This window comes from Mustela nivalis (assembly GCF_964662115.1).
Source record: "Mustela nivalis genome assembly, chromosome: 9".
Taxonomy (NCBI): Eukaryota; Metazoa; Chordata; class Mammalia; order Carnivora; family Mustelidae; genus Mustela; species Mustela nivalis.
Window position 1 is genome coordinate 59,725,072 of NC_139028.1, and position 21,437 is coordinate 59,746,508.

The window sequence follows — 21,437 nt, forward strand, 5'->3', positions numbered from 1 at the left end:
GACCTGAGCCGAAGGCAGAGGCTTTAACCCACTAAGCCACCCAGGCGCCCCAATGGGCTTTATTTTTTAGAGCAGTTTTAGATTCACAGAAATAAAGAGCACAAAGTACAGAGTTCACATATACGGTCTTTTGCAACACATAGAATCTCCCCACTATCCTCACCCTGGCACCACAGAAGCGCATTTGTTACAGTTGATGAACCTACTTTGACATGTCATTATCACTCAGAAATTCACAGTTTACATGCAAGTTCATTTTTTAAAGGATTTTTTATTTATTAATTTGAGAGAGAATGAGTGAGAGCATGAACAAGGTAGAAGATCAGAGGGAGAGGGAGAACAGGCTTTCCACTGAGCAGAGAGCCTGATGTGGAGCTCGATCCCAGGACTCCAGGATCGTGACCTGAGTTGGAAGGCAGACATTTAACCAACTGAGCAAACCTAAGTTCATTCTTACTTGATAAGACTTTAAAAAAGAAAATGTGAATGAGTATTCCTTCTCATTTTTAAAAAAATGGTTTTCAGTTATTTCTTGCCCTGGTCTAGTCTTTCCTGATTCAGGGTCTAAAAGATAGCTAAAATCAACATCATCTGTTTTGAAAAAGTATTCAGGGCTGGGAAAGTTCGTTTTTGTTTTTTGTTTTTTGTTTTTTTTTCTTAAGATTTTATTTATTTATTTGGCAGAGAGGGAGAGTACAAGCAAAGGGAGCAGCAGGGAGAGGGAGAAGCAGGTACTCGATCCCAGGACCCTGGGATCATAACCGAGCTGAAGGACACTTAACCGACTGAGCCACCCAGGTGCCCCGGAAAGTTCTTTTTTTAAATCATTTTAAATGTTTATAAACATTTTCTTCTGCTGGCTAATAGTATTTTTTTCTTTTTTTTAAGTACCAAAAGAATTGGTGGAACTCCATTTGAAGTTAATGAGGAAGATTGGCAAATCTGTTACAGCAGACAGATGGGAAAAATATTTGATCAAGGTAAATATTAAAAATTAACCTTCTGTTACTGAAATATTACTTTATCTAGCGTAAATTAATGCGTTTCGTAGTATGCTTAATTTTTAAAATGGTCTGCTAAAAATTGAAAATATGACTTAGAAATACATATAATTGCTCTTAGTATGTGATTCTTTTTTGCAACTACTAAGCCATAGTCTTGAGTCTTAAGGTTAGCTTTTAGAGGTGTTCTGTCTCTCTTGTGCCTAACACTGACCAGGACTTTTCATGTCTTCTCTCATTTAATCCTTAAAATCTTCCTGATCAAATCAAGTGAGACATAGATAAGGCAAAGAAAGTTGTCATTTTTCCTTGAGATCATATAGTATACATAGACAAAGCCAGAATTTGTCTATTACTTAAGAAGTAAAATGTCATAACACCTTCAAGTCAAACATAGGAGACTTCAAAGTTACCAATAAAGCCAAACCTATCCTCAGAACAACCTGGGAAATCAGAAAAGTGTTGCTTTATGGTAAACCCTATTAGGGGCAAGACCATTCAGGAAAAATTGTCTGAAATTGCATCCAAATGGAAGCCTAAGCTGACGAATGTCCCTACCTCCATGATATCTTTTGAGAGTATTTTGAATTCTATAACATACCAGAATGGGAGGTGATATTTTTTGGTATTTTGAAAACATTATACTTTTCTTATGTTTAAAAAAAAAATACATGTGTTTCTGTATCCATGTATTTTCATATCTGCTTTCTTTTGGGGGGAGTTGTGTATATGACTTTAGAGCACTATGAAAAGAGGAACCATCAGGGAACAAGAGTTACTTGTTTTTACTATAAAAATCACATGTGCTTTTCCAGTTATCTTTGCTATGTTATACCCTATTCCAAATTAAATGACATGAAACAATAAGTATTTTAATTAGTGGACTGTTTCTCTGGGTCAGAAATTTAGAAAGAATCAGTACTTTGCCCCCCCCCCCTTTTTTATTTTAAAGTAGGCTCTGCACCCAGCGTGGAGCCCAATGTGGGGCTTGAACTCACAACTGAGATTGAGATCTGAGCTGAGGTCAAGAGTTGAATGCTTAACCGACTGAGCCACCCAGGTGCCTCAGTACTTTCTTCCTTTTTATGACTGAATACTGTTCCATCAGATGCATATGCCACTTTTTATTTATCAATTTACCAGTTTATGATACTTGGATTGTTTCCATCTTTTGGCTTAGGAAAAGTACTGCTATGAATACTTTCATAGAGCTTTTGAGCAGATATGTGGTTTATTTTTTGTATCTAAAGTGGAATTGCTGGGTCCTGTGGTCATTATGTGTTTAACTGTTTGAGGAACTGCCAGATTATATTCCAGAGCTGCACCATTTTACATGACCACTAGGAATTTTTTAAAATTTCCAACTTTCCCACATCCTTTCTCACCAACACTTAATGATTGATTGACTTTAACCATCCTAATGGGTATAAAGTGTTCTCATTGTGGTTTTGAGTTGCGTATTCCTTATGACTAAATGATGTTGAGCATTCTTTTCATATGCTTGTTGGCTGTTGTATATGTTTGGGAAAATGTGAAAAAATGCCTACACCTATTCTCCATTGTTTAATTGGATGTCTTTTTGTTCTTGAGGTTTAAGAGCTCTTTATATATTGTGCATACTAGACTCTTACCAGGTATATGATTTTACGTACATTTTCTCCCACTTTGTGTGTTGTCTTTTTACTTTCTACGTAATGTTCTTCATGAACAAAAGTTTTAATTTTGGTGAAATCCAATGTATTTTTTTCTTTTGTGGCTAGTGCTTTGGTGTCATAACTAAGAAACCATTGGCCAACCCAAGATCATGAAGATATAATCCTATAATCTATAATAGCATTTCTGTACGTTTAGCTTTTTTTTATGTTTAGGTCTATGTTCTCTTTTAAGTCAGTTTTTGTATATTTTACAAGATAGAGGTTCACCTTCATCCTTTTGCATGTGGATACCCAGTGGTTGCATTACCATTTGTTAAAAAGACCATTCTTTCCCATATTTGATTGCCTTGATGTCCTTGTAGAAAGTTAGTTGACCATAAATATTAAGGGTTTATTTCTGAAGCCTTTATTCTATTGTCTTTTTTTTTTTTTTAAGATTTTATTTATTTATTTGACAGAGAGATAGAACCAGAGAGCAAAAATGGGGGGAATGGCAGAGGGAGAGGGAGAAGTAGGCTCCCGAAGTGGAATTTGATTCCGGGACCCTGGGATCATGACCTGAGCTGAAGCTGGCGATTAACTGACTGAGCCACCCCCTCTAGTGTCATATTATATGTCATCATTTATGCCAGTACCATACTGTTTTGATTACTATAGCTTTGTGATAAATTTTTTTAAAAATATTTTATTTATTTATTTGACAGACAGAGATCACAAGTAGGCAGAGAGGCAGGCAGAGAGAGAGGAGGAAGCAGGCTCCCTGCTGAGCAGAGAGCCCGATATGGGGCTTGATCCCAGGACCCCCGGATCATGACCTGAGCCGAAGGCAGAGGCTTTAATTCACTGAGCCACCCAGGCGCCCCAGCTTTGTGATAAATTTTGAAATTGTCCTTTTTCAAGATTGTTTTGGCTATTCTGGTTCCTGTGCATTTTCTTAATGAGTTTGAGTAACAGCTTGTTTATTTCTGCAAAAAAGCTAGTTATGATTTAGATAGGGTTAGGTATAATCTGTAGATAAATTTGGGGAATATTAGCTTCTTTTAAAAAGATAATTTATTTTTTATTGTTATGTTAGTCACCATAAATTAAGTACATCATTAATTTTTGATGTGGTGTTCCATGATTCATTGTTTGCCTACAACACCCAGTGCTCCAGTCTGTGTGCCTTCTTAATACCTATCACCAGGCTCACCATTACCCCCACCCTCTTCCCTTCTAAAACTCTCCGTTTCTTTTCCTGCAGTCCATAGTCTCTCTTGGTTCATCTCCCAATCCAATTTCTCCCCCTTCATTTTCCCCTTCTCTTCCGTGCTGTTCCTTATGTTCCACAAATAAGTAAAACCATATGGTAATTGACTCTCTGTTTGACTTATTTCACTCAGCATAATCTCTTCCAGTGCCATGCAAGTCGATGCAAAACTTGGGTATTCATCTTTTCTGATGGCCAAGTAATATCCCATTGTGGATATGGACCACATCTTCTTTATCCGTTTGTCTGTTGAAGGACATCTTGGGACAGTATTACTTCTTCTTCTTCTTCTTTTTTTTAAGAAATCTCATTTTTAAAGATTTTATTTCTTTTTTCTTTTTTTTTTTTTTTAAGATTTTATTTATTTACTTGAGAGAGAGACAGTGAGAGAGAGCATGAACGAGGAGGTCAGAGAGAGAAGCAGACTCCCCATGGAGCTGGGAGTCCGATGCGGGACTCGATCCCGGGACTCCAGGATCATGACCTGAGCGGAAGGCAGTCATCTAACCAACTGAGCCACCCAGGCGTCCCTAAAGATTTTATTTCTTTATTTGACAGAGATCACAAGTAGGCAGAGAGGCAGGCAGAGAGAGGGGGGAGGCAGGCTCCCTGCTGAGCAGAGAGCCCGATGCGGAGCCAGGACCTTGGGATCATGACCTGAGCCAAAGGCAGAGGCTTTAACCCACTGAGCCACCCAGGCGCCCCCAGTATTAGCTTCTTAACTAATATAAATGTTCTGATCCATGAAAATAGGATGTCATTCAAAATATCTAGGTCTTTAATTCCTTTCAAAAACATTTTGTAGTTTACTGAGTCCAGTTTTACCCTTAATTTGTTTAATTCCTCAGTATTTTCTTGGTCTTGATATTGTTATAAATGTTATTGTTTTCTTAATTTCATTTTGGATCATTCATTGCTAATGTTAGAAATACAATTAATTTTCGTATATTAATCCTGTATCTTGCAACTTTGCTAAGCTTGATTATTAGCTCAAATAGTTTTATTGTGGATTTTTAAGATCTTCTACATGTAAGATTATGCCATCTGCAAATGTAGATTGTTTTAATTCCTCTTTTGCAATCTGGAGACCCTTTGTTTCTTTTTCTTGTATAATTGCTCTCTCTAGAACCTCTGGTACACTTTGTATAGAAATGATAAGAGCAGATGTAATGTTTCTGTTCCTAGTTTTTCAATATTTTAAGATTTACTATACTAGATATGTCACAGATCTTCTTTATAAGGTTGAGAAAAGTCTCTTCCTAGTATGTTGAATATTTTTATCATGAAAGGTGTTAGATTTTGTCAGATTTTTTTCCTGCATCTATTGAGATAACCTTTTTTTTTCCTTTATTAACATGGTGTATTACTTTAATTTTCATGTGTTGAAACCATTGCAGTCCTGCAGTCAGTCCCATTTGGTCATGGTTCATTATCCTTTTTATATGTTGCTAGATTTGGTTGCTAAATTATTGTTGAGGGGTTTTGTGTCTATATTCATAAGGGATACTGATGTGTTTTCTTGAGATGTCTGTGGCTTCATAGAATTAGTTGCAAATTACTTCCTCTATTTTTTTGTAAGTGTTCATGAAGTATTAATATCAATTCTTTAGGGGTGCCTGGGTGACTCAGTGGGTTAAGCCTCTGCCTTCCACTCAGGTCATGATCTCAGGGTCCTGGGATTGAGACCCACATCAGGGTCTCTGCTCAGCGGGGAGCCTGCTTCCCCACCTCTCTCTCTGTCTGCCTCTCTGCCTACTCGTGATCTCTGTATGTCAAATAAATAAATAAAATCTTTAAAAAAAATTAATTCTTTAAACATTTATTAGAATCTAGTAGTATAACCATTTGGGCTTGGGCTTTTCTTTGTTGGAAGTTTTGTTTTTGTTTAGTTACTTGGTCTCTTCTGTAAGTTCAGATTTGTACTCCCCGCATTAAATTCATTCTGTAAATTCATGTGTTATATTTAATTTTCTTTCATCTCAAACTATTTTCCCATTTCTCTTGTGAGTTCTTTGACCTATTATTTGGTTGTATATTGATTTCCACATATATGTAAATTTTGCCAATTCCTTTTCCTGTTACTGGTTTCCACTGAAATTTCTAATTTCATTCCATTATGTAGAACATACTTTGTGTGATTTTGATCCAGTTAATTTTGTTGATACGTTTTATGGCCTCAATTAGCATGTGTGTGTGTGTATGTATAAAATGTCCTTCAATATTAAAAAATAATTTTTCTACTTAGGTATTTAATGAGGTTTGCTAATTTCATATTTATATTTACTGTCTCTTCTGATTTTCCTTTTTTTCTGATTTTTAAGAATTCTGCTGCTATATAAGTAAAGTTTATGCACAACACATAAACACACAGACAGACACTCCTAAGTACAGATAGATATTTTTCCTTATCCTTTTTGAATACTAAAATCTCTACTATTTTATTAAAGAACAATAAACTTCCTTAATTCTTTATTCCCTTTATCTTTCACCCATCCTTCCTTTTCCACTTTATTAGTTATGTATTGCTTTCATGACAAATGACTTTAGAACCTAACTGGTGAAAACAGTGAGTATCAAGTCTGCTCTTCTCTAAGCTGCACCTAATGCTCAGTGCATCCCAAACTGTTTTCTCCCGATGTCCATTGGTTGAATTTTTCTGGTTGAAGTCTGAAAGTGGCTCTGGTACAGAGAGGACAAAGAGACATGAAAGAAAGAAGCAGAATAGTCCAGATTGATAATGCGGCTAGTCACCAATATGAAAGAATTTCTGTGATTGTTTGGATTTGTATATCTGCTCTTTGAGGCCTTCTTTGGATCACTTAACACATAAACTGTTGGAACTCATCTCAAGTCCTACTTTTGTTAGAAATCAAAAGTTGATAAAGTGCTTAATAAAATTAAGTACTATAATATACAATTAACATATTTAAATATGCACAGCTTTATTAGTTATCAAAATGATATCAATAAGTAAGCAACACACATAGGATATTCTCCTGAAGTACCAGTTTCTGGTGAATAGGGGACATTGCACTGTAGCCAGGAACTCCTCTTCGTAAAGTCACTACTTTCAAGAGCAGAGGACACAGCTGACTTTCTTAACACAGAGAAACAGACGAGAGGCTGACAAAATGAGGAGACAGAGAAATTTATTCCAAATGGAAGAACAGGACAAGGCATGACCAGAGACATAAGCAAAACAGATGTAAGTGACATACCTAATAGAGAATTTAAAGCATTGATCACAAAGGTGCTCACTATACTTGAGAAAAGAGTGGAAGACATGAGTGAGACCCTTAACACAGGGATAAGGAATAACATAGATAAAGGGCTTAAAAGATGAAATCAGAGGGGGCACCTGGGTGGCTCAGTGGGTTGAGCCTCTGCCTTCAGCTCGGGTCGTGGTCTCACGGTTCTGGGATCAAGCCCCACATCAGGCTCTCTGCTGGGTGGGGAGCCTGTTTCCCCCTCTCTCTCTGCTGCCTCTCTGCCTTCTTGTGATCTCTCTCTCTGTCAAATAAATAAATAAAATCTTTTAACAAAAATGAAATCAGAAAAGTGCTTAATGGAAGGCATAACAGTATGGAAGAAGAGGAAGAAATTAGTGACCTAGAAGACAAAGTAATGGAAAATAATCAAACGGAACAAAGGAGAGAAAAAAGAATTAATAATACAAGAATAGGCTTAGGTAACTCAGTGACTCATCAAACATAAGAACATTCATATTATAGGAGTCCCAGAAAATGAAGAGAGAGAAAAGAGGGCAGAAAATTTATTTGAAGAAATGATAGCTGAAAACTTCCCTAATCTGGGGAAGGAAACATACATCCAGATCCAGGAGGCACAAAGAATTCCATCAAAATCAATAAAAGTAACCCAAACCGAGACATATTGTACTTAAATTTGCCAAGTATAGTGATGAAGGCAAAAATCTTAAAAGCAGCAAGACAAAAGAAGTCAGTAACTTATAAGGGAAAACCCATAAGGCTAGCAGGAGACTTTATAGCAAAATCTTTGCAAGTCTGAAGGGAGTGGCATGATATAGTCATTCAAATTGCTGAATTGGAAAAATCTGCATCCAAGAATACACTATCCAGCAAGGCTATTATTCAGAATAGAGATGAAGAGTTTCTCAAACAAAAAGTAAAGGAGTTCATGGGTGCCTGGGTAGCTCAGTCAGTTAAGTGTCTGCCCTTGGTTCAAGTCACGATCCCAAGGTCCTGGAATTGAATTCCACCTTGGGCCCTCTGTTTAGTGGGGAGTCTGCTTCTTCCTCTACCCCTCCCCACACACATGTGTGCTCTGTGTCTCTCAAAAATTAATAAAATCTTAAAAACAAAAAGGGGGGTAAAGGAGAGACCAAAAGCGATAGTATAAAGGTAGGAAACACAAAAGCAGTGAAAATGAGTATTTCTGTTAAAAAAAAAAAGGTCAAAATACTCACAAAAAATTATATAATACATATACATACACATGAGTGGCTCAGTTGTTTAAGCATCTGACACTTGATCTCAGCTCAGGTCTTTATCTCAGGGTCATGTGTTCAAGACCCACCTTGGGCACCACACTGGGCATGGAGCCTACTTATGAAATTAGTAACATACACCTAACATCTAGGGAGGAGAGAAGAAAAAAGTGGGTTCAAAGTTAAATGACTATCAACTTAATGTAGGCTGCTATATGCAAAAGAGGTTGTAGAGAAACCTCTTTGGTAATCATATGTCACAGACCACTAATAAACCTGCAAGGAATGAAGAGAAAACCAAATATGTCACTAAAGAAAATCAGCAAAATGTGAAAGACAAGAAAGGATCAGAGAAAATCTTCAGAAACAACCACAAAAAGATAATAAAATGGCAATAAATACATATCTGCCAGTAATTGCTTCTAATGTAAATGAAGTAAATACATAGTCCAGTGAAAAGATATAAGGTGACTGGATGGGTTAAAAAAACAAGACCCATCTATATGCTGCCTACAAGAGATGCATTCTATACCAAAAGACACCTACAGATGAAAGTGAGAGACTGGAGAAACACCTGTCATGCAAATGAATGTCAGAAGAAAGTCTGAGTAGCAATATTTATATCAAACAAAACAAACTTTAAAATAAAGACTGTAACAAGACATAAAGAAGGACACGATATAAATGGATAATCCCATAAGAAGATATAATTATGAATATTTATGCATCCCACATAGGAGCACCCAAATACATAAAATTTAACAACAGACCTAAGGAACTAATCAGTAGTAATACAATAGCAGGAGACTTTAATGCCCCGCTTACATCAGTTAATAGGCCATCCATTCAGAACATCAACAAGGAAACAGTGGCTTTGAATGACACGCTGAAGCATATGGATTTAACAGATACATTCAGAACATAATATCCTAAAACAGAATATACATTCTCTTCAAGTGTGTGCAGTACATTCTTCAGAATAGATCACATATTAATGTCATAAAACCAGTCTCAACAAATTGAAAATGGAAGTCATAGCATGCATCTTCTCTGACCACAATGTTATGAAACTAGAAATCAACCAACAGGACAAAAAATCTGAAAGATCACAAATACATGGAGGTTAAATAACATGCTACTAAACAATGAATGGGTTAACCAGGAAATAAAAGAAGAAATAAAAAAATAACACTGAAACAAAGGAAAATGGAAACACAATGGTCTAAAACCTGTAGGTTGCAGAAAAAGTGGTTCTAAGCAGAAAGTTTATAACAGTATAAGTCTATGTTAAGAAGCAATTAGTTTAACCTAATGTTAAACTTAAGAGAGCTAGAAAAAAGAACAACAAATGAAACCTAAAACCAGTAGAAGGAAGGAAATAAGATTAGTGCAGAAATAAATCACAAACTAAAATAAAAACCAAAAGAACAGATTAATGAAACCAGGAGCTGGTTCTTAGAAAAAAATCAATATAAACCTCTAGCCAGACTTATCAAAAAAAAAAAAAAGAGAAAGGACTCAAAATCATAAAGGAGAGAGGAGAAGTAATGCTCAATACCACAGATTTACAAACAATGGTAAAAGTTTATTATGAAAAACTATATGCCAACAAATTGGACAACTTAGGAGAAATGGCTAAGTTCCTAGAAACATAGACAATACCAAAACTGAAAAAGGACGAAAAAATTTGAACTGACCAGTTACCAGCAATGAAATGGAATCAGTTAAAAATACCACCCAGCAAAAAGTCCAGAACCAGATGGCTTCATAGGTGAATTCTACCAACATTTCAGGAAGAGTTCATACATGTTCTTCTCAAACCATTCCAAAAAAATAGAAAAGGAAGGAAAACTCCCAGATTTATTCTATAAGGCTAGCATTATCTTGATACCAAAACAAGATAAAAATACTACTATGAAAGAGAACTACAGACCAATACCTCTGATGAAGATAGATGCAAAAATCCTCAATAAAATATTAGCAAACTGAATCCAACAATACATCAAAAAAACAGTTCACCATAATAGTGGGATTTATTCCTGGGTTGTAAAGGTGGTTCAGTATTTGCAAATCAATCAACATGATACTCAATAAGAGAAAGGATAAAAACCATAGAAGAAAGGATAAAGACCATATTATCATTTCAAGAAAAAACATTTGAAAAATACAATATCCATTTATTATAAGAACCCTCAACAGAGTTTTAGAGGGAACCTACCTCAACATAATAAAGCCCATATATGAAAAACCCATAGCTAACAGTATCCTCAATAGGGAAAAACAGAGCTTCTCAAACCCTAAATTCCCACAAGGCAAGGATTTCCACTCTTACCACTTTTACTCAATATAGTACTGGAAGTCCAAGCCATGGCAATCAGACAACAAAAAGAAATAAAAGGCATCCAGCCTGGTTAAGGAAGAAGTCAGACTTTCATTAGTTGCAGGTGACATGACACTGTATCTAGAAAACCTGGAAACCTACACCAAGGAACTGCTAGAACTGATAAACGAATTCCATACATTTTCAGGATACAAAATCAACGTACAGAAAAATCTTTTGTGATTCTATATACTAATAATGAAGCACTAGAAAGAGAAATTAAGAAACAGTCCCATTTACAGTTGTACCAAAAATAATAATAAACTTAGGAATAAATGTAACCAAAGAGTTGTAAAAGATCTGTACTCTGAAAACTATAAAACACTGATGAAAGAAGTTGAAGATGACCCAAAGAGATGGGAAGGCATGCATGCTTATGGATTGGAAGAACAGATATTAACCTGTCTAAACTGCCCAAAGCAATCTATATCTTTAACATAATCTGTACCAAAGTGCCAATAGCATTTTTCACAAAAATGGAATAAACAGCTCTGGAATTTGTATGAAACCACAAAAGATCCTGACTAACCAAAACAATGTTGAAAAGCATAGCCGGAAGCATCTCAATTCCTGATTTCAGATTATATTACAAGGCTGTAATAATCAAGAGTATGGTGCTAGCACTGAAATAGACATAGATCAATGAAACAGAATAAAATGCCCAGAAATGAACCCACACCTATATGGTCAATTAATCTTTGACAAAGTAGGAAAGGAATGGGAAAAGGACAGTCTCTTCAATTTTGGGAAAACTGGTCAGTAGCATGCAGAAGAATGATTTGGATCTCTTTCTTACACCAGACACAAAAATAAATTTAAAATGGATTAAATAACTAAATGTGAGACCTGAAACCATAGTAAAGTAGAAGATAACACAGTAACCTCTTTGACATGGACCATAGCAACTTTTTTTCTAGATAAGTCTCCTGAGGCAAGAGAAACAGAAGCAAAAATAAACTATTGGGATTATGTCAAAATAAAAAGCTTCCACAGAGCAAAGGACACAGTGGGTAAACCTGAACGACAACCTGTGGAATGGGGGATGTTATTTGCAAATTACATACCTGATAAAGGGTTAGTATCCAAAATATTTAAGAAACTCAGGAAAACTTAACATGCAAAAATATATAACTCAATTAAAAATGGGCAATAGACATGAACAGACATTTCTCCAAAGAAGAAATACACATGGCCAATAGACCCATGAAAAGATGTTAATCATCACTTATTATCAGGGATATGTAAACCAAAATTACAATGAAATATCACCTCACGCCTGTCAGAATAGCTAAAATCAATAACCTAAGAAACAACAGGCATTGGTGAGGATGTGAAGAAAAAAGAACCCTCTTGCAGTGTTGATGGGATTGCAAACTGGTGCAGTCGCTGTCAAAAACAGTATGTAGTTTCCTTACAAAGTTAAAAACAAAACTACTGTATGATCCAGGAGCCATTCCCCTGAATGTTTACCCAAAGAATACAAAAACAATAATTAAAAGGGATACATGCACCCCTGTGTTTATAACAGCATTATTTACAATAGCCAAGATACAGAAGCAGCACAAGTGTCCATTGATAGACAAATGGATAAAAAGGTGGGGTGTGTGTATGCGCACGTGCACACATGCATGTACATGTGTACACACACACCATGGAATATTATTTAGCCCTAAAAACGGAGTGAAATCTTGCCATTTGCAGCAACATGGATGGAGCTAGAAAGTATAATGCTAATTGAAATAAGTCAATTGGGTCATGATCTCAGGTTCCTGGGATTGATACCCACATGGGGCTCCCTGCTCAGCAGGGAGCCTGCTTCTCCCTTGCCTTCCACTCCCCTTGCTTGTGTTCTCAAATCAATAAATAAAAAATCTTAAAAAAAAAAAAATGTGGGATGCCTGGGTGGCTCAGTTGGTTAAGCGTCTGGTTTTGGCTCAGATCATGATCCAGGATCTTGGGATCAAGTTCCGCATCGGGCTCCTTGCTCAGTGGGGAGCCTGCTTTCTCCTTTTGCCTGCCGGCTCCCTCTACTTGTGTGCACTCATGCTTTCTCTGCAAAATAAATAAATAAAATCTTAAAGCAAAGCCAAACATGAACATCAAACATTTATTCTCTTGCAGTTTTTGTGTGTTAGGAATTTGAATGGGACCTAACAGTCGGTATACCTCTGGCTCAGAGTTTCTTAGGCTGCAGTCAAGCTGGCAGCCTGGCATGCTGTCTCACCAGAAGGCTGAACTGGAGGAAAATCCCTTCTAAACTCAATAACATGGCTATTGGCAGTATTCAGTTTCTTGTCATGATTTGTCCACAGGGACCTCAGAGTATTGGCAGTTACATAGGGCATTGCTTTTCCATCCAGCTGCTTACCGCATTGCACCAGAGCTGGTGGATGAGAGAGAGCCTAAGACAAAAGTCATGATGTTTTTGTAACCAGATCTTGGCCATCAACATACTTTCACTTTGCCATATGCTGTTTGTTAGCATAAAGTTACTGGATTTGGCTCATTACCAAAGGTGGGGGTGGAGGGCAATAATAAGAAGGGAATCCCTAAAAAGTGATACTTTTTATTCCACATCTTTTTTTATTTCTCTGATCTTTCCTTGTAACACTCTTTTAGCTTCTTTCCTACAGTAGTTTACTGATTTTTCCTTTTTACCCCATTAGTCTCCTTTCCCAGGTCTTTCTTTTTGTGTAAGCTCTTGAAAGTTTTTATACTGCAGAGGTTAAAACTCTAGTTTTAGACGTTCCTCTAGTGTCATTTTATATATTCTCATTGGGTATTCTTGTCTATTACCATTATTTTAAAACCCTGTATGTTAAATACTTTTGTTTTCATCCTGAATCATAGTTCAAAGACTAGTATACTTAATTGCATATTGAACATTTTCATTGAAAAAATGCTGATGAATCAACATTAGGTAGAGACTAAACTGCTATAAGAAAGAGACTCCAAAATATAATTTGGTTAAATAAGCAATAAATTTATTTGTCTTTATTAAACCATCTGACTTTACTGCCCATGGAACAGTTGTGTTCAATGAGGTTATTCAGAGATCCAGAGTCTTCACATTTTATTGTTCCACCATAGGGTTTTTTGCTTTTCTTTGTTGTAGAATGTGCTTGAAGCTGTAGGAAGGGGAAAGCAAGTATAGGGCAAACAATTTTCTTTTAAGAAGTGAGGCAGAAGTTTCATACTGCACTTCCATTGTTCTATTAGGAAGAGCACAGTCATGTGATCATACCTATTTGTAAAGTAGTTTAGGGAGTATCAGCCCTTCCTTAGTGTCATAAACTCTGGAAAATGGGTCAGGGGAGCAGGTTTGTTTGGGGCAACTAAACAGGATTTGGTTTCCCTCCCTTTGGGAAGAGTATATATCCCTCTGTTAGTGAATTCAGGCATGGCCGTGTGACTTGTTTTTAGTCAGTGAAATGCAGGGAAAAGTGATAATGCCATACTTTGAGCAGAAGCTTCCTCTCCCCAACAACCCAGCAGAAACTTTTAAGAGCAGTGGATATTCTCTGTGTTGTCTATTCCCTTTGCTAGGATGAAGAATTTTTTTTTTTAAGTTATTATTGCCCATTTGGGGGTGAAAATGATAGGTTACAAAGCCACTGCTAACCTGTCATCAACATGTAGTGTAGGCCAGAAATAAACTTTCGTTGTTGTAACTGAGGGATCATGACCCAATTTCTTAAAGGGTCAGATACTAGATATTTTAGACTTTTGTTCTTTATAGTCTCCATCACAACTACAGACAATTCCTTTTTTTTTTCCTTAATACTTTATTTATTCATTTGACAGGGAGAGAGACAGGGAGAGCGGGAACTCAAGCAGAGGGAGTGGGAGAGGGAGAAGCAAGTTTTCCACTGGGCAGGGAGCCTGATGCAGGGCTCTATCCCAGGACCATGGGATCATGACCTGAGCCGAAGGCAGATGCCTACCAACTGAGCCACCCAGGTGCCCTTGCTGTAGACAATTCCTAAATGAATGGATATGGCTCTGTTTTAATAAAACTTCATTTACAAAACAACCATTCAGTCTGTCGGCCATAGTTTGCCAACCACCATTGTGAATGGTTGAGATTTAGGGTTATTTTATTAGGATAATCTAGACTACCCTGACTGATACCTTTGGTTGAATAGCATCAACAACCCCACCTGCTTACCCAAACCAGAAATCTAAGTACCATTCTTGACTCATTTCCCATACTAAGTCCTCACTTCCTCTCAGAACTCTTGATTTAATAGATGAAGGTATATTTTTTCCAAGGTTTAAATAGACTTTTTTGTTACAAGGGGGGGCCCTACCGAGCAAGGCCTAAGAAAACAATATATTTGGTCCCAGAATGTCACCGTGGAGAAATTGAGATATCATGGTTGCAGAAGAGGTCACTATAATTGAAGGTCCTGATCCCAGGAACGTCGGCCAGGAAAGTTAGCAGACATGATCAGTACAGGCCAGGGGTGGTCAGATCACAGCAGCCCCCTTCATGCCGCTTCTTATAGGTCTCCAGATGTGACAGGACCCAGCCTGATGACAAGAAGAGACAGAGGAAGCAGGAGGTGAGCCCAGTGGTGACATCTGTGGCCCCAAGCTGCTCCCATGGCAGTTTGGAATCGATCGGGGCACACAGCTCCAGGAGCTTCTGGGTTAGGCCTGTCAGGCCCCTCAGCAGTAGTGGCGTCAACACAGACATGCCTGCAGACAGTGGCTAGCAGTAGCCCAAGTTCAGGAAGTCAAAATGGCAACAGATGAAGATATTAAGACCCAAAGAGAAATACTTACTCTTAGCAAGATATTCAAGTTAGTAATAGAGAGCGAGAACTTGGGTAGATTTGGTGTTAAAATTTGTAGTGTAGTTGACACTTGAAAAATAGGGGTTTGTACACCTGTCCACTTACATACATGCAGAATTTTTAAAATAAATACAGTATAGTACTGTAAGTGCATCTTCACTTCCTTATGATTTTTGTAACATTTTCTTATCTCTGTCTAAGAATACAGTATATAATACATATAAATGTGTGTTAATTGATATTTCATGTTATAGGTAAAGCTTCTGGTCAGTAGCGGGCTATTAGTATTTAAAATTTAGAAGAGTCGAAAGTTATATGCAGATTTTTAAATGTGCACAGGATTGGCATGTCTAATGCCTGCATTGTTTAGGGGTCAACTGTAGTTTTTTGTAACCTAGGATTTTATTGTTCCTTGTCTTGGTAAATGGTACCATTGTCTTTCCAGTCATTTAAACAAAACTGATGGTCATTCTGGTTTTGTTTTATTTTGTTTCTGTTTTTGTTTTTTGTCCTTCACATTTAGTGTATTACCAAGTCCTGATTGATTTAGCCTTCTTTTTAAAATTATTTTAATTAAGATACAATATGTTATTTGTTTCAGGGGTATAGGTCTGTGATTCATCAGTTTTATATAATACCCAGTGCTCATTACAACACATGTCCTCTCTAATGTCTTATCACCCAGTTATCCCATCCTGATTTAGCCTTCTTAATCCCTTTCAGTTCAATCTATGCAACCCTTGCTGTCTCTGTCCTAGTTGATGCCATTGTCTTTTACTTGGATTATTATAGGAAACTCCAGGCTAGTTTCCCTGTGTCTAGTCCATTTATCATAATTATAGTGATAAAGTGAAAATCTTTTTCCTTTGCTTTAAGTCCTTAATGTAGGAGTCCTTGTTGTCTTCTGAATAGAACATACATTTCTTAACGTGGTAACAGAGTTGTTGATGTGATGGCCCCCACTTTCTCCTCTGGGTTCTGTTCTTGCTATTCTCTCTATCGATCTCATCAGTATATACTATATTCTGGCTTACAGAACTATTTTTGGCTTCCAGAATGCTCATGCTGTTTCTGGCTCTTTGGTCCTTTGTAGGACTAAAGTAGGCCTTGCCCTTGAGTCTTCTACCGCTCTCTTAATATATCACCCTCCTTTATTTCCTTCCCAAGTTACCACGCTCTGAAATCATCAGTTTTACTTTTTAAGTCTGTCTCCAGTAGAAGTAAAGTTATGTGAGGGCAAGAATTTTTGTCATTTTCTATTTCATTTTTAATATCTAAAGCAGTGCCTTGCACTTAGCTGTTGCTGAGTAACTATTTGTTAAATCAGTAGACAGATGAGTGAGTGAATATTTACCTTGCAAAAAGCCTTGTGTAGGGGCGCCTGGGTGGCTCAGTGGCTTAGGCCGCTGCCTTCGGCTCGGGTCATGATCTCAGGGATCTGGGATCGAGCCCCGCATCGGGCTCTCTGCTCCGCGGGGAGCCTGCTTCCCTCTCTCTCTCTCTCTCTGCCTGCCTCTCTGCCTACTTGTGATCTCTGTCTGTCAAATAAATAAATAAAAAATCTTTAAAAAAAATAAAAATAAAAAAGCCTTGTGTATGTATGAGTCTTACTCAGTGTTCCCATAGTATTTTGTAGTTATCCTCCGTAAGTCATTTCTTTGTGGGCTATATAGTACCTGGCTAGAGTATGTATGCATACTCTGTGAAATACTCATATGAAATAGTATGAAATGAACATACTTATATGAAATAGTATACACTGTTTGTTTTCTAATTGTCCATTTATCTTCTTGTATGTACCCACCTTGCTTCCATGCCATTCACCCCCACACTAAGACGTAAGTTCTGAGGTTCAAAAGGTATAAGCGTTTTTCAGTGTTTTGCCAACTAATTAATGGAAGGTGCCAAATGTGTTAAAAAATGCAGTTTTATCAGATATCAGTTTTCAGTATCTATTATTTTAGATTCTTCTAAGAGTAATTTCATAGATACTTTAAGTTTTCTTTGAAGCCAGCAGGATTTTAAAATATTTATTCTGAAGAATCCCATTGATCCATTTTGGTGGCCTGAAGGCCTTGGTTAGAAAGGCTAAGGTTGATTGATACTGCACTGCTTGAAATTATGTTTCACATGTCTCCTTGGACTTGAGTTATAGTTACTTGAGAATCAGACATATCTCTGGGATTTCCTCAATTTTGAGGACCTTGTGGTATTTCTAAGGAAATTAGGTTGGGAGAAATGTTTCGCATAACCTCTTTTTATTTTTAATATTTAAAGAAATGTAAAGTGCATAGATAAAAACCAGGAATATTATAATGTCCATATTCCTACCACTCAGAATTAATGCTTTTGTGGTTCATTAATTCCTTTCATATATTTGCTTATTACTTCATTTAGGTAGAACTTTTCATGAAATTAAAATCTGTCCCCATTTTGTCATTATTTTCTGGCAAATATTCCAGATTTTAATTATAATAGTGAACATATATATAGTCTTTTAATTTGTTAAGCACTTTGGTACATGTTGCCTAAAACTAAGGGCAGTTAGTTTTACCTCGCAACCCTAAGCGATTAGCTTCTGTAGACCATATGCAAAACATCAGTGTCTTACTGATTATCAGTTACACTAACCTATTTTAACCATTGATTTGTTGACTTGGATTTTTATCATGACTGCCATCATTTGACATTTAAAGATTTTATTCTAGAGAGAGAGGGATCACATGCACACATGCACAAGCTGGGATGGGAGGAGCAAGGCGGAGGGAGAGGAAGAGGGAAAGAATCTTGAGCAGACCCTGCATGGAGCCTGATGCATGCTCAGTCCCATGACCCTCAAGGTCATGACCTCAGCTGAATCCAAGAATCAGCTGCTAAACTGACTGAACCACCCAAGCACCCCATGATTTGACATTTAAAATTTAGTTTCAGTGTATAAATAAGTCCTGCTTTGTGATTATGGAACAAATATACAGATGCTTTTAATCTTAGTTTGCTTTGAGAATTATGTATTAAATGCAAATAAAACATTAATTAGATTGTGGTTATTTGCAGTTTAAGAAGTTTCTTCAGCACAGCGGTTTCAAATTGTTTTTCATGAAGCCTTAAGGTTTCCCCAGAAATGCTTCTGAACTCAATATTATTAGTCTGCTGGGAGTACCATAACAAAAATACCACAGCCTATGAGGCTTAAACAAGAGAAATATATTTTCTCACAGTTCTCCAGGCTAGAATTCCAAGATCAAGATGTTGGCAAATTTGGTGAGTGTTCTCTTTCTACTTCATGCTAGTCCTTGTCATCACTGTGCCCTCACCTGGCCTTTCCTCTTCATGTTCACTGCAGGGAACGGGCTTGGGGTCTCTGGTCCCAAAGACACCAGTCTCATAGAGCCCCACTCTTAAAACCTCATTTAATCTTAATTATCTCCTCAAAAGCCTTATCTCCAAATACAGACACATTGGGGTTAGGGCTTCAACATATGAATTTTGAAGGGACACAGTTCATTTTATAACATCTTATGAAATACCTTCTTGGAAGTCATCATGCTGATCAAAAATGGAAGGAGAATTGATAATAACTGCTCTTATAAATTACATAGCTCCTTCAACATAAGAATTTATTAGAATTGCGTTCACATGTAACTTTTCAGGAGCACATTTGTTTTGTGAAATGAGAATCATCCTTACAATCTATCTTTCCTGGGGTTGTTCCAGATCTTTCTTAATTTGTTAGTAACATTGTTTTGTAGAACCTTAAGTGATGTGAGGATGTTAGGTATTACCATTTGCATAAGGATTTGCTGGGGTCGCTAAAGCTTTGATTATATTATAGTTGTTTTTTATAAATTATTGTGTACTCTAATTGTAATAACTTCTTGATTGAGGCTTAAAAATGTTGGATTGAGAATCAAAAGTTCTAGGGGCACCTGGGTAGTGCTGTTGATAGGGTGTCTGACTTTGGTTTCAGCTCAGGTTGTGATCTTGGGTCCTGGTATCAAGCCTGGCATTGGGCACCATGCTCAGTGTGGAGTCTGCTTGGGTTTTCTTCTCCCTCTGCACCTCCCCCCCCCATGCACACTCTTTCTGTCTCTTTAAAATAAATAGATAAAATCTTAAAAAAACAAAAACAAAAACAAAAAAAAACAAAGAATTCTGGCTTTACTATGAAGTTTTTGATCCTGGATAAATTAATTTAGTATTTCTGTGACTAATTTCCAGTTAGAACATAAAATAACATTGGGGCTTTGAGTTCGAGTACCATGTGAGGTGTTGAGATTACTTAAAAAAAAAAAAAACAAGTAAACAAACATGAAAGAACATTGAGAAAGAAGAAAGACCCCAGTCCTAATTTTGGGGATTATCAGGTAGTAATGATAGTTGTGAAAGCATTTTAAAAAGCAAAATTTATGGAGCTGCACATTGTCCATTTCACCCAGTAATTTGCTTGCATTTCTCAGGTATATAAATGATTTATTTTATTTTGAATGTGTGTTTAAACTCCCTTAGCAGGAAAAACAACCCAGTTTACTCAAGTTATTACCTAGGTTTTGGTATTTGGTTGGCTCCAAAATAAAAACGTTAGAAGGAAAAACTATTCTGTAGTTTCCCCCTTACTATTCCAATTCAGGGGATAACTTAGATTTTAATGTAATGTGAAACCCACACTATCGTGTTTGTTGTCATGATACCAGTGTCCACTTCGATACTGTTCTTTGAAACCCAAACTTAGAGAATATCCATTTGAAAACTTGTGACTAACATTTTGTTTGAAAATAGTAATACTGAACCAAAAATAAAAGTTCATATTATTATAATCGAGCTTCTCCATAACTGCCCACATATGATGTGTTCACTTTTTTACTTCCTACAATCATCCCTGGCAGGTTTCTGCCTCTACTGTGCCACCAAAAACACCTTGTCAAAAGAAGCCTTGCCATGTTGTCAGATTCAGTGGACATTCTTGAGTTCTTTTTTACTAAACCTATTTTATCATTCTTTCATAGAGTTGAGTGTTTTTAAGTCTCTCTCAGCTTTGCTTGGTTTCTTTCTGTCTCCAGTTGTACTTTCTCACTTTCTTTTGCTGGCTCTTTCCTCTGACCCCTGAAACACTGCATGCGTAGCAGATGGAGCAGAATAATCTAATAGAAAAGCTGGAAGATGCCTTAAAATAATTCATTTAAACACAGAATATGATCATAAATGTAGTTAGCTAAGAACCCACAGCTGCTAATAATAGCCCATTTTCATCTGTCTTTTCAGTAAAGATTTTTTGATGGCGTCCTCTTTAAGGGAACTCAGTAGAGCATAAAGCAGAAGTATAAAGACATGATGTTCTTGAGTTTGAGTTCCGTAAAGGCAGAGAAGCAAAGTAGGTACACAGATAAATATAATGGCAGGCAGAATGTAAATGCTTTAAGTACAGTGTGCTATCCAGAATAAAGTAGTTTGGGAGTATGCAAATATATTTAAATTTTTCTCATCTTTTCAGTGTTTGTGATAAAGATTATGGGTGATAAAAAATAGAAAAGCGGGGCGCCTGGGTGGCTCAGTGGGTTAAAGCCTCTGCCTTCAGCTCAGGTCATGATCTCAGGGTCCTGAGATCGAGTCCCGCATCGGGCTCTCTGCTCGGCAGGGAGCCTGCTTCCTCCCTCTTCTCTCTCTGCTTGCCTCTCTGCCTACTTGTGATCTTTCTCTCTGTCAAATAAATAAATAAATAATCTTAAAAAAAAAAATAGAAAAGCACTGATCTCTTTCCCTCCTTCTAACCAGTAGTACCTAGGAAAATGATGTGAAAGATACAAGTAGCCAAAAGTCATAAGATAGGAAATGTTCAGCATGAAAGCATACTTAGAGAAATAGTCCACTCAGTAATTTTGATGGAAGGCAAT

General features: G+C 36.9%; 1 protein-coding gene across 2 annotated transcripts in view; it reads left to right on the top strand.

Moving 5' to 3' along the window:
• RSF1 (remodeling and spacing factor 1) overlaps positions 1-21,437 on the top strand; it is a 158,457-nt gene that overhangs the window by 44,996 nt on the left and 92,024 nt on the right. For both annotated transcript variants that reach the window (XM_082749528.1, XM_082749527.1), the window contains exon 2: positions 889-980. In XM_082749528.1, coding sequence (XP_082605654.1) covers positions 889-980 — 92 coding nt within the window. The remainder of the gene's footprint in view (positions 1-888; positions 981-21,437) is intronic.